Here is a 14954-nt window from a genome sequence, read left to right on the forward strand (position 1 = left end):
TAGCATGTCTGCCACAGAGTTCCGAGGTTAGGGGTATGTAAAAGTTGTTGGGTTTTTTGTGTCGTGAAGTGTAATTAACATGGTTCATTTCACTGATTTACAATTTGAGTTAACAACGAGATACGAACAATGTTTATTGGGATTTCTTGTTTATTTTTCTTAGCGCTCCGGGTCAAACGGAACCAGGAGAAACAAATCTACCTCTCCTGGGAGTGTGCTGCTCAAATACGAACAAACCAAACTACTTCTGTGAACCTTAGTTGTCACGCTGACTGGTGAACATTGGCTTACCTCAGGAATAAGTCGAATGGGTGCGTTCAGAACCCAAAACGTTTGCCACAAATACTCGAAAGTGACGTGCTTCCAGATTCTGCACCGGTGGCCCCTGCGATGGATTTCGGAACCCTTTGAACCATTAAGCTCCTGTGATAGCAAACAAGCCGCCTGACATATTTAATCAGAATCTTCTACATCCATGTTTGACAATCCCTCCACGGAGATCCCTTTAATCCGTCCCATCTCCCTCCCAGCCTCATCGTTAGCTGCCGGAGGTGCCGGGGCGACTGGATGCCGCCTGGATTTGTGCCCACGCGCTACTTCATATTAAGTAAGTAATGCTTTGACTAGTAATACTGTATAACACTCCAAGTACAACCTATACTTTTTTTTTTTAATTATTATTATTTTTTTGAATAGAGCACTTTTGATCTGTGCTATAGTTCTGTGAGACTTGTACATCATAAGATGTCCTTTGCTAAGCCCTACTAGAAGCATCCATAGTCGCTAGGTAATTCTGTGACAAGCTATTTTAACACGTGAAGTACAGGTTGAACTGGTGTTTTTATTTTTGAGGGGACTATTATAGCCTTCATTCAGGTCTGTAAGATCCGAAACTATTGATCAGGCCATAATTAAATTGTCTACCTAGCAAGATATGGATTAATAATCGCCCCAATAATGCCCTGCCCTGACATTTTGCCGCATCCACTCGATACTGCTTACAGTGACAATAAAGCTCGGAATTGTCCTGGTGCAAGTGAGACTAATCTTGGTGGTCTTGGCTTTTGCATCAGGATAGGGAATTTGGAAGACAGGAAGTTGGATTCCACCCCCCCCCCCACCACACACCCCAGTCCCATCCCATTGTTTGAAGTATAGAACTCTGAATTACACCTGATATTTCAGGGAAAATAGGGTCAGAGAACCCGCAGACTAAAAACTCAGAATTCGACCTAAAATTTCAAATAGAATAGTAGGGTCTAAGTCAAAAATCTGGAACCTGAACGATATAATGGCCCCTCGGAATTTGAAGAACTTGACGGTCCTTAAACATGAAATCGACCTCAAGTTTCAAGGACAACAGGGTCTGAAAGTCAAACAAGAAGTTTCGATCACACTCTGTTAAGTGCCTTTATTGGTGCCCCCGACTGGCCAGCAACACAACTTAAAATGTATCTACCTGTGCTTTGCCATGATGTGTTCACTGGGCAGGTCCAAGTCACATTAAAAAGGACATCCCAGGACAAACAACAGTCCTTAAAAAAACGAGACGAGTAGGCAAGGGCGTTTTGCCACATCACTGCTTTAGCTTCCTCACTGCCATCTGTGAGCGCTCCTTCTCTGGCATTTTCACAAAGCCCCCTGCTCCCCTTCCATTTCCTTTTGTTTGCTAGCTTTAATTAGCTTATTTTGTTGGGACTAACCTCCCAGCGCTTCATTACGGCGGCCAGTCGCGGTTAGGGCTCCCAACAGGGCACTGGGCGAGATAAAAAGTTGGGACAAAAGATGATAAATGTCGCGAGCAGGCGTGCGCATTGCAAACGCAGAGATAGTCTAATGGCTTCGCGGCTCGGGAAGGAGGACGGGAGACTGTCACGATGGCTACGTGATAAATCGCACCGGGGTCCCTGTGAGGACTCGGAGCGAGACGAAGGAAAAGCGAAGAATGACCAAAAAAATGGAGTCTAATTAATCTGGACTTGGTTCCTCCTCTTGACAAATTCAGTGCCAGAGAAGGAAGGGAAAATGCCAAGGGGAATTGTTTTTCCTGGAAAACGTGCTCGGGCCCATCGCGCTCTCCGCGTCGGGATGCATTTGGATTTTGACAAGGCTTGGGCTCGCCTACTCGCTACTCAGTAAAATCGTGGGCGACTAGGGATAAATAAAGCTGTGATGTCACAACATTGCCAGATCTTAGTGTGCTCTTTTTTGTAATTATCACGACAACAACTTATTTGCAAGGTATCTCCACATTGCCTGCCAAATTTCTTGTTGCAAAGTGAAACTGGCTCTGACCTCGTCGAGTTGGAGTTTCTATGTTACGGTGAAGTAAACCACTTGGGTACCGTGCGCCACCCACACGCAGTACCGAAAACAAAAATGTTTTGCAGTTTAGCATCGTCCATTTGTCTCGTATACTTAGCTTACATTTGGTAGCGCTCGGACAAGATCTCGAGGGTGAGTTTGACTTTAAAAGTCCACTGGATCTGACCTCTGGATTTTGGCCTTTTTTACTGCCACTTCTCTCTTCTTCCGCCCCTCCTTTCCTGCTTGGAGAGAGTGCTAGTGGCACGAATTACACTGATGCCCATTAACCCGTCGCCTGCTCTTCTAAGGGCTTAATGTCATTAAGTGTTGAGGCAAACGCGTACTGCATGTGTGTGTGTTCATTTGGGACTGCTCTTAAGAGAACATACTGAATGTTCTTAATGTGTGTGTGTGTCTATAAAAGGCAATACACTCAAATCAAATTAGTACGCGGGCAAATTAAGCAGAGGGATTTAATTTGAGCTGTTGTAAAAATGCTAATTTCGGTATAGCCCGGGAGCTCATATGCAAATACAACACTACTTTACAATACTTCAGATTAGGCCATGCATGCATAAAACACACACATTACAGCCCGCTGTCATCTGGGGAGGGGGGGGGGGGGGGGGATCACTAGCCCTCGGACTGGCTGTGAGGTTATCCTGCTGTGCTAACATGTCGTCGTTGCGTGGGTTTTGGGACCCGTGTAGCGCCCTTTGCAAAAACAAACAGCAAAAAAAAAAACGCCGAAAGATGCTTCTGTCGTGTTGTGTGGCAACGGGTATCAAATAATACTGTGTGTACTGGAAATGTATGGAATTATGGGTATTTTGTCTGGAAATGGCTTTCGAAAGCTCATACTGGACACAACATTAGGCACAGCTGAACTGTCGAACAAGCCTGTTTGTTTCTTTGGTACACCAAAAATGAACATGTATCAATGTTTTATGTCACGTATCCCGAAACAATATTCCATTTTAAACATTTTTAAATGTTTTTTTCCCCTGAAGATTTTTTAAACAATGGACACAGGTCGATTTGGCCCGCTAACTTAAAAGTGACTATGATATCCATAGAATATCCAAAAGATCAAACTTGATCAAATTAAATTAAAACTGAATACATTCAAAGCTGCTAAATTCAGCTGCTTTTAGTTCTATAAAATACCTTGATTCCAACTATTTTTTGAGTACCATCTCAATCGCGCTTGTGCTAATGTACAACTTTTACGGCAGGGTGGGAACAAAGAGAGGGCCGTTGCATTAGAAAGCTTCAGCGCTAAACGTGCTAACGCCCACGGAGGCTGCAGGGAAGCCCGTCGATTGCAATTGACGGCTTGGAGAGAGACAAGTGGCGGGGGAATCAATTAAAACGCTTTTCAGCTCGCCGCCTGACAGAGTACCCCGTGGCGTGTGACTACCGCCGGACAAGTACTAATCGGTGAGAAAAGTACTAACCACTCTACAGTAGAAGTAGAGATGCTTGTGTAAAATCAGCATAGTAAATAATTAAAGGTAGAATTCACGATTCGACTCAAGTCAAATTTAAAAAGTATAGACTTTTTGTTTTTTTACCCGCTTTGATAACTTGGAACGGCATAAAATAATTCTGTGCCCACAAAATAGTCTAATATGCCAACTTGCATAATGCTTGCTAGCTTGCATTGGCGCACCTTTTATGCTATCCAAACGTGTTTCCATAGCTATGTTAACGCTGTGAACCGAGTAACAAAAAAACCCTCCTGAATTAGCTAATGAGGACAGTCCACGAAATAGAAGAGACTTTCCGAACATAATTGAACAAATAAAACTACGGGGGTTGCAGTTTTTTCATCGATTGGCTGTGATTGAATCGCGATTGTCCAGTCACGTTCGGCCGCGTCGCTGGCTGAGCGGAGGGCCTTAGCGTAGCTTAACAGAGTAAAAATAATTAATCACTGCGCCTTAACTGTGCACGCTAAAACATGCTAAATCCTTTCATGCTCACGAAACAGATTTCTCACTTTGAAGTTCAAGGCGTATTTTCCGAGGCGAATTTTGGGGACATTCCAAACAACCAAGCCAAAGCACGTGGTTTTATTTTTTATTTTTTTCCATGGCAGCCCCGGCGAAGACTTTTTCACTCTTGTCTGTTTCCTGTGAGACGGTTTAGCAGAAGACACAAAGCGTAGTTTTTGTTGCTTCGCTGTCCCCTTGGACAATTACACACCTCTTTCAAGACGTCGCCAAGCCCAATTGGCCGCACAAATTAAAAACGGACCACATTTAAACCGCGGGTGAAGGAGAATATGAGCGCAGAAGGGGTGGGGTACGGTGGGGGCGGGTGGTGGGGTGAAAATGATGACACAAAATAATCCTCCAAGACAAATTTTCTCTCTATTTTGTGCCATGCTTCATATTTTTACAACACATTTCCCATTATCCTTAATAGCAATTGTTGATTGGGTGCCGCAACGTCCGCCGAGCAAGGCTGGCTCCGAGCATCGGGCCATCTGTTGAGCGGCGCCGACTCAGCCATTTCGTGCTCTCACGCGTCTCACAGACGACGTCCGGAGCACCAACCGAGGGCAACGTTCCCCACCGCCCTCCATCAAGGTGGGGGAACATTTGAGTCCATGTGATAGAAAAGGTAGATAATTATACCTTGGCTTGCCAGTCAGGTGGAGAAGGGGGGTTCAAATTCAAAGAGTCGGCTTTTCGAGTCCAATAATTAGCCCCGTCTGAAAACAAACCACTATCAATTGTAAGGCTGCTTTGGTTTTCTTTTCAGCGCTCGACCGTCATTTTCTCAATACCGAACCAAAGAACACTTATTTTTAATTCACATTTTTGACATTATGCTGTATGTACGGTACATTGACTGTATCTTGCCAGATTAAATGGCACCCTTTTGAGACCCGATTCAGTTTTTCTTTTCGCCACTACTGTCATTTTCCCTTTACTGAAGCAGACACTTACTTTGAATACCAATATTTATATTCATGCAGTGTGATTCTAGATTAAATCGACTCCCATTGGAGACCTGATTGAGTTTTCTTTTCGAGACTCAAACTGTCACTTTTCCTTTACCGAACCCAAGACGCTTATTTTGAATAGTAATATCTGGCACTATGTATACTGCGTAAGTATAGATTGACTGTACCTCGCCAGAAAAAAATGACTCCCATTGGAGACCCCATTTAGTTTGCTTTCCGGCACTCCACTGTCATTTTACCCAAACGGAACCACTTTGTATACTATATGACACTGCCAGGTTCGAAAATGTACACATTACACGTACATTAGAGTCCAGTAAATAGCATTATAGAGTAAGTAGGCTACATGGTGACGGTATTTTGCCAGATCGAACGGCACCCAGTTTTGTTTTCGGCACCACTGTCATTTTTCCGATACCAAACCAAAGAAGATATATTTTGAATACCAATATTTGGCACCATATTGTAAGCACAGCACACGGACTGAATTTTGCCAGATTCAATGACTCCCATTGGATACCTCTTTTGGTTTTATTTTCCGCACTCTTCTGTCATTTTACCTATACTGAATCAAAGAACACTAATTTTGAACACCGATATTTGGTACTATACAGTATAGGCCGATGGTTGAAGACCCGATTCAGTTGATTTTTTCGGCAAACTACCATCATTTTAGCTACGTTGAACCAAGGAACAGCAAATTTTGTATACTGGCCATATGACATCGCCGTGATCGTAAAATGTTCACATAGGCCATTTATAATCCAGTAATTAGCACTCTCAAGTAAGTACAGTCCATTGTGTAGGGTTGTGCACCCCTCCCGCCATCACCATCATCATCATCATCATAGTCAAATACCCCTTTGCTGCACTCTCCTATTCAGTGAGGGAGTGATACAATTTTCATGGATGCAGGGGGGGGGGGTGTCACAGGGCCAGCGCTCAATGAGGTCTGAAAGCTGTTGTCACACATCAACGGGCAGGTGCCTGATGTCGAGGAGCTCCATCCCCGACACTTCTCATCATGACATTCCCCGGCTGGGCTTAGCACTTCTGCTTCACCTGATCCTTTCGCTTTGGTCAGGAGTTGGGAAATAGAGACTTGAGAACATTTTGACGGGAGTCACGGATCACTGGATGGAGATAAGTTCCTGCCTGCGATTTAGGAAATGAAGCTATTTTTTTCATTCACCTATTTCATTTGTGCAAAGACCGGGAAACACTACCACGCGAAATTAATATTTGGGCCCTAGTTAGGCGTAATTTGTTTTATTTTGCAAGTGCTTGTATCCTGGTGAAGGTTTGTGTATTTCAGCGCTCCCGATCACTACCCACCCCGAAAAAACAAAAACAAAAAACATTTATGAGCGCACCTCGGAAAGTTACAAAACATTATGCCCCCAGATGAAACTGGGGGGACATGTCTACCATGACGCCGCAGGATAATTGTTTGATGTTTTATGTTTACACCTTGCAGTAATATTGTTTGAATGATTGAGGCAAACAGTCAAGCACACACAAAATACAAAATTGAAAAAACACTCGCAACAAACTGCTGTAGGCCACGACTCACGCCCAGACGCTCACACCTAAATTAGCGTCCAACTCGAATCCAGTTCCTGACATCACTTACTAGGCCACGCCCTTGAAGGCACACATCAAACACTCTGCTACTGCAGTACGTACAGAAATTACACTATAAAACCAGTTATTTCATTGCGTTGCCTTTTATTTACTTTATTTATTCGTGACACGTTAAGGACCACGCGTGATCCAGCGCAACACACAAACGCGCAGCGCCGAGGAGGAAGCGGTCCGCTTACTTTGAGCGTCGGCGAGGTGGACGAGCAGACCCAGGGCGATGAGCATCAGCGCGGGCCTGGCGCGGCGCATGGTGGGACAGCTTGGCACCAGCATGCTTTGGCAGCCTCGGTGGCGCTGGCTCACAGAGCCCTGTGAGTCAGTCCGCTCTGATTTCTCAGATGCAGAGAATGGAGTCACAGCCTATGGAACATGGGGGGTTGGGGGTGGGGGGGGAGTGAATGAAACAAAAGCTGTTAGCTTGCTGGGTGTTATCTCTCCCTGCACATTTGTGACATACCCCCGCACGGCCTCGGCTGGAGGTGCCACGGGATAGGAGGAGGCTGACGTGCTCGCAGGGTATGTTCTGACACTTCTCTAAATGGAATAGTCAATCCGCGCCGCATGTGTGCGCGGGAGAATGCAAAAGTAGGAACCGCACGCACATAGATATGAATTCGCTTGCATGCCAGTGTTGATGTTGGCTTCACGTGGGCCCAAAAATGCATTTCCTCCACACAGAAGGGTGTAAAAGTAGGGATACAGCATTTACTATTAAAAAGCATTGCTCTATTAAGTCACAAGTAAAATAACATGAATTAGGGCTGCACAATATATCATTTGAGCATCGTCATCACAATATACTTGTGGGCAATAGTCACATCGCAATGTTGGTGTATTGATATGCTGTCAATAGACTGTAATAATAATAAGTGACCAGCAGAGGGACCCGGTTGGACATGCTAATATGATGAGCACTGACGTTACGGTAAATTATAACCCATCAAACAACACACACACTGCCGCCCAGAGTGTTATATACGGATTCTTTTGTATGATAAACGCTTAATGAGGACACGTTAAACAATTACACGCCTGCATTCTCTCTTAAGAAAGTACCGAACAAAGGCATGTCGCAGAAGATTACACTGGGGGGCACGGCATTACTGGAGGGAAAAACTTCAGGTGGACACAACCTGTTTTGCTTAAACTAATGCACTCAAATATAGAAATACTACTGCATATTTAAAAACGTAGGTGTAAAATAACAGTTTAAAAACATGAATAGTGTTAGGAATGTGTTAATGACTACAATATAACTGGGCATGAAAAGAAATACTAATAATCAATACCACAGTGCATTTAAAGACTTCAAACAATTACGTCTGTATACTTTTGTGTTCTACTGAGCATAGTTTTTCTCGAGGAAAAAAGACAAAGGTGTGCTCGTTTTCACATTACGTGTATATTGCGCTGTATTTTTTTTTAACATCGCAATATACTGTATATGTCGCAGAGTTAAAGAAAATTGCAAAGAATAAATACATTTCAGGTAAAGTATCATTAATTTACCTGCCATGCTTATCTGAAAATAAATAACTCAATACTGCATGTACTTTTGCACTTGCTTTTATCTTATTTCTGTGACATTGATGCACTGTAATTTAAACATGTCTTACTGATGCTCATACGACGACATTATTTTCTTCACATGCACTGTAGACCCAAATTTCAGCCAATCAGAAGCCATTTTGCTGACAAAAGGCGCACAATTAAGAACGACGTCAAACTAAACGTCAAATTGAAGCTGCAAGGCAAACTTAAGCGGACGACTTCCTGTCCATTCAACAGCGTCAAACCTTCAGACTTTTTCGAGGGTGTATTCATGATAGTCACACCCACCAAAATTCAGGTAGCTAAGTGAAACTGACTTTTAGGTTACGGCCTCAAAAATGGACATTTATATGGCCTCTGAATAACAACGAAGAACCTAATTTCAAGAGGGTCTTTGCACAGCATGCTCTGGTCCCAATTTAAAATCTCTATATATAATAATTCATAAAGTCAACACACATGTCGAAACTTTCCCCACAGATGCAAAACAAATGTTCAACTCTTTCCAGTGGTTGTGCCCTCTTGCTTGCATGTGGTGTGTCTGTGTACGGCTAATTCAGACTGGACTAACCTCAGTGGAGGTTTGGGCTGAAAGACCGCAGAGAGCGTGCGGTAATTTGGGCAAAAAATGGCCAGGACTGTTCCCCACTGGCATGTCGGAGCGAGTGTATTCGGCACGCCAGCTCATTGCCAATCACTCAGTTTGGTGGCTGAACAAAAAATAAAATAAATAAATAATAATAATAAAAAATTTAAAAAAATGTGACAAGAGAGCATCCGTGATGGGAAAAAAATAATAAAAAAAATAAAAATAATAATCAACAATCCTCCCCTTCTTGTCTTTGGCTGATAAGGATCACAATCAGCCCCCCCCACACACACACACACACGCACATGCACACACTCCACTGCACCCTTTTCTAATTAACACTGTGCATGTTGTCTGGCTTTGTTTAATAATGCACGATCGCTATCATCCTTTTGAATAGAGGCAGTGCTGAATGGGAACAAAATAACACCACCGGGGGAACAAAGCCATTGTGCGCGTTTTCTCTCTCTCCCTCTTTCTCTATATTGTCATCAATGTTCGATGAAAAGCGGCAGCACAGAGTACAAAGCTCACTTCTTTTAAAGACGGGACGCCTCATTTTCAGTCGAGGTTCGTGTGTCGCTGGAATTATTTTTATTTGAGTTGTTTTGGGAACAAGTGCAAGCCTCTATTATTATACCAAAATCAATTGAACATATTTCTGTAAAGATTGCCCAAAGTTTTCCAAATCAAATATTCGAAGATTAATTTTACTTTGTCCTCCTCCTTTTCACACACGTGTAATTCCGCGTTTTATCTTATTAGAATTTTGCACGCCAGGAGTTGATATACTCGGCTTCATTTAGTTTGATTCAGCCATTCAGAAGTTGACTCTAGGCCTCCTCACAAAGGAGGCCTCGGTTATGATACGCTGATATTGTCCCCCGCCCCCCACCCACCCTCCTGTGAGATGCACTGCAGGAAGTTAATTGGGTCTAATGACCTTTGCCTGTGTGATAATTGCTCAAGAGACACCTGCTGCTATTGCGGCAACTGCAATGTAACATGATATACGTCAACTGGTCGACTCAGGCTTTTTCTTTGGCTTGCACCAAAGTGAAGTCCTTTTTACATTGGGGAATCTCCCTATTATGACGATGACACCAGGGGTGTCCAAAGCATGACAATGTTTTTTTTTTTTTTTTTTTAACCAGAGCATTACAATATGTAATAATGAAAGAAAAAAGTCGTAATGTCATGAGGAAAAAGTTGAAATGAGGCGGACATATTTCTTTACACTTTTTGTGACCACTCATCTGCCAGGAGTGGGTAAGAATTAGAATTATCAAAAGACAGTATTGCGTGAGAATACATATATATATATATTTTTATGTACAACCCCAATTCCAATGAAGTTGGGACGTTGTATTAAACAAATAAAAACAGAATACAATGATTTGCAAATCATGTTCAAACTATATTTCATTGAATACACTACAAAGACAAGATATTTAATGTTCAAACTGATCAATTGTATTGTTTTTAGCAAATAATCATTAACTTTGAATTTTATGGCTGCAACACGTTCCAAAAGAACTGGGACAAAAAAGACTAAAGTTGAGGAATGGTCATCAAACACCTGTTTGGAACATCCCACAGGTGAACAGGCAAATTGGGAACAGGTGGGTGCCATGATTGGGTAGAAAAGGAGCGTCCCTGAATTGCTCCGTCATTCACAAGCAAACATGGGGCGAGGTTCACCTCTTTGTGAACAAGTGCGTGAGAAAATAGTCGAACAGTTTAAGGACAATGTTCCTCAATGTACAATTACAAGGAATTTAGGGATTTCATCATCTACGGTCCATAATATCATCAAGAGGTTCAGAGAATCTGGAGAAATCACTGTATTTAAGCGGCAAGACCGAAAACCAACATTGAATGCCCGTGACCTTCGATCCCTCAGGCGGCGCTGCATCAAACACCGACATCAATGTGTAAAGGATATCGCCACACGGGCTCAGGAACTCTTCAGAACAACAATGTCAGGAAATACAGTCAGCGCTACAGCCATAAATGCAACTTGACACTCTACTATGCAAAGCAAAAGCCATTTATCAACAACACCCAGAAACGCTGCCGGCTTCTCTGGGCCCGAGATCATCTAAGATGGACTGATGCAACGTGGAAAAGTGTTCTGTGGTCCAACGAGTCCACATTTCAAATTGTTTTTGGAAATTGTGGACGTCGTGTCCTCCAGGGCCAAAGACGAAAAGAACCACCCGGACAGTTATGGACGCAAAGTTCAAATGTCAGCATCTGTGATGTTATGGCTGTGTTAGCTGCCAATGGCATGGGTAACTTAGACATCTGTGAAGGCAACATTAATGGTGAAAGGTACATACAGGTTTTGGAGAAACATATGCTGCCATCCAAGCAACGTCTTTTCATGGACGCCCCTGCTTATTTCAGCAAGACAATGCCAAACCGCATTCTGCACGTGTTACAACAGCGTGGCTTCGTCGTAAAAGAGTGCGGGTACTAGACTGGCCTGCCTGCAGTCCAGACCTGTCTCCCATTGAAAATGCGTGGCGCATTATGAAGTGTAAAATACGACAACGGGGCCCCCGGACTGTTGAACAGCTGAAGCTGTACATCAAGCAAGACTAGGGAAAGAATTCCACTGACAAAGCTTCAGCAACTAGTGTCCTCAGTTCCCAAACGTTTATTGAATGTTGTTAAAGAGAAGGTGATGTAACACAGTGGTAAACATGACCCTGTCCCAGCTTTTTTTTGGAACGCGTTGCAGCCATCAAATTCTAAGTTAATGATTATTTGCTAAAACCAATAAGGTTTATCGCTTTGAACATTAAATAGCTTTTCTTTGTAGTGTATTCAATTAAATATAGGGTGAACATGATTTGCAAATCATTGTCTTCTGTTTTTATTTATGTTTAACACATCACAAATTCATTGGAATTGGGGTTGTACTATATGCTCGGCATGTAATGGTAAGCCAATAATCTCGGTTTGATACACAACTTGGCTTTAAGGCTCTGGTTCATCTTCGGTGCAGGGAATAGCAGTGCAACATCAATAGTTTGTCTTCGTTTTAGGATTTGAATGAAAATAAGTTTTTAAATTAATTATTTTTTTCCCCCTTATAATTCAATTAAAGGCTCTTTTAAAGTGACAAAAGATGATTCATTCAACAAAATGAACACAAAAAAATAAAAAAAATATTTATTTATACATAACATTCTTTATTCAGGAAGTGCAACATCAATAGTTTGTCTTCTTTTCGGGGTTAGAATTAAACTAAATTGAATTTAAAAAAAAGAAATTACATTTTAATTGAAACAAACTTCCAACAGAGAATAAATTCTCCAATAAAATTCAAATTCTCAATTAAATAAAATAATGTATACAATAAAATAAGAATATATAATAATTGTTTACTTTTAAGGACGTTAGTAGTTTGTCTTTTTATGGTTTGAATTAAATTAAGACAAATACAAACTATAGTAACATTTATATAATTCAACTAAAATGAAAATGAAGTTAAAAATAAACAAAGCCGGTGGCAGCAAATGCTCCAATAAATGAAATCTACGAATATGTAACACCTTACATATTTCCTTTTTAAGAAAATTTGCCTTCTTTTTAGGAAATGAATGACGCCGACACGCCGACATTAACAGTTTCGAATCCGTGACCGAGTTTGATTGTCGACTGCTAACTCGCCAGCCGCAAGCTCGAGGCTGAGCAGCACTGCTTTTGTTTACCCCATATTCCGCGCGGGACCTCGGTACGCCTCCATGTTTGTTTGTTTTCATTTTCTCCAGCCTCTCCTTGACATTTTTTTTCCCCCTCACTCCCTCCTTCTCTTGCCCAGCAGCTGTTGGCTTCAGATGGATGCCCACGAAAAGTGCAAGACCCTGACCCGCTGTGGACTGACTGATTATGCTCTGGTGCACTATAGCACACAAGGTTACAACACTGTTTAGGTAAGCTTTTGGGACGCTGAGGGGATGGTGGTGGCGGGGGAATTTTGGTAAAGTATTTCATCTTTGTCTACATGCTCGAATCACCCGCACTGACCTTGACGGCGCTCTGTAACGGCCCCAGCTAACGCCTTTTCAATGGGTGATGATGGCAGCGGTGAATGATTGGCAGCCACGTTACGTTACGGCTGTGTAGGATCACGCCCGACCTTGCGTGTCAGCATTAGTACGAGCGAGAGGTTGGGGTGGGCGTTATCATGCAAACAGGCTGCTGCTGGAGGAGTCCATTGTGTCGGGAGCAGAGAGTGCATCAGGATTGGGGTGGGGAATGAGAAAAACGTTATGAACGGCAGCCAACCTGCAACGGCTGGGATTAAATTTACGCTGCGTGAACAAGGTGGGGGCCGGGGAGGGGGCTAAATCATGTTACATATGAAGTAGGGAGAGGAGTGGGGAACTGAGGGGTGCAAATTAAATGGATAAGTAGAGCAACACGGCGAGGGCCGCAAGAGGTGAGGGAGGGGGACGACAAAAAACAAAAAAAAACGTCAGCTCCAGTGTCTGTGCTCCATGCATTCAGTGTTCTTAAAATGCATTACTTAACAAAATATTCTGCAATTCATCAATCGAAAATTTACGTGTTTAGGTTCAGCCCCCAGTTATGAGCTGACGTGACGCCTGGGATCTAAATCTGGACCCGATTCGGATTCAACAGGTGAGACAGCTTCTGACCAGGTACTAAAATAAAAGTAATAATAATAATAACAATAGACACACATGGAAATGTAGGTAATGTGCAGTATAAAATTGTAAAAATAATACAAACATTTTTAAAATATAAGAGTAGTGAAGTAAAGGGGGGAACTGACATGAAGTTGAGGGAGAAACATCAGGACAAACGTTAGCTATGGTTATTTTATCTGTAATTAGTCAATCGAAATTGGTGTGTCCTAATTAGACCCAATTACAACCTGACAAATGGGATGTCAATCTGGACCAGATCTATATTCAATTTTGTTATGACAGCTTTTGACGGGGATAAGAAAAATCTGTTCAAATAGACAAATGACAGCAATATGGTCTTTCAATCCAATAAGAAAAGTAAATGTAAAATAAAACAAAAATAAATTCTAATGCAAATTCAAAGTACAAAAAAGTATGAAGCAGCCGAAATGTCACCGAATTGTTGTTGTAGTTTAAAAAAAAAAAATCATTATGAAAATGTATTAATTATTCGAACCCACCTGGCCCGGTGTGAAAAAGAAATTGCCTTTCTTGTTAAACGGTGACTAATCACATTTTTTGGAAAGCTGAGATCATTTTCACTCTCACACCCAAGCCTGATTACCTCCAGATCTGTTCCATCAAGAAATCACTGAAATAGAACCTGTCTGACAAAATGATCTAAAAAAATAATAATAATTATGTTTTAAAAAGATGCAACAAAATGCCACGATCCAAAGAAAAGGGGCAAAAACCACTGCTGACCGAAAAGAACATAAAGGCCCATCTTACTTTCTTAAATGTAACACAACCCATGCATCCATCCATTTTCCACCGCTTATGGGAGGTCGGGTCGCGGGGGCAGTAGCTTTACCAGGGACACCCAGACTTCCCTCTCCCCAGCCACTTCATCCAGCACTTCCGGGGGGATCCCGAGGCGTTCCCAGGCCAGCCGAAGGGTGTAGTCTTCTCCAGCGTGTAGGGGTGCCTGGAACATCTCACCAGGGAGGCGTCCGGGAGGCATCCGAATCAGATGCCCCAGCCACCTCATCTGGCTCCTCTCGATGCGGAGGAGCAGCGGCTCTACTCTGAGATCCTCCCGGATGACCGAGCTTCTCACCCTATCTCTAAGGGAGAGCCCGGACACCCTGCGGAGGAAACTCATTTCGGCCGCTTGTATCCGGGATCTTGTTCTTTCGGTCACGACCCACAGCTTGTGACCATA

At 42.7% G+C, this 14954-nt stretch overlaps 1 protein-coding gene across 23 annotated transcripts in view; it reads right to left on the reverse strand.

Annotated features, from left to right (window-relative positions):
• Positions 1-14954, reverse strand: part of LOC133398016 (receptor-type tyrosine-protein phosphatase delta-like) — a 100596-nt gene that overhangs the window by 63051 nt on the left and 22591 nt on the right. For all 23 annotated transcript variants that reach the window (XM_061669560.1, XM_061669559.1, XM_061669557.1 and 20 more), the window contains exon 2: positions 7105-7285. In XM_061669560.1, coding sequence (XP_061525544.1) covers positions 7105-7198 — 94 coding nt within the window. In that variant the 5' untranslated portion in view covers positions 7199-7285. The remainder of the gene's footprint in view (positions 1-7104; positions 7286-14954) is intronic.

Source organism: Phycodurus eques, chromosome 23, assembly GCF_024500275.1.
Source record: "Phycodurus eques isolate BA_2022a chromosome 23, UOR_Pequ_1.1, whole genome shotgun sequence".
Taxonomy (NCBI): domain Eukaryota; kingdom Metazoa; phylum Chordata; class Actinopteri; order Syngnathiformes; family Syngnathidae; genus Phycodurus; species Phycodurus eques.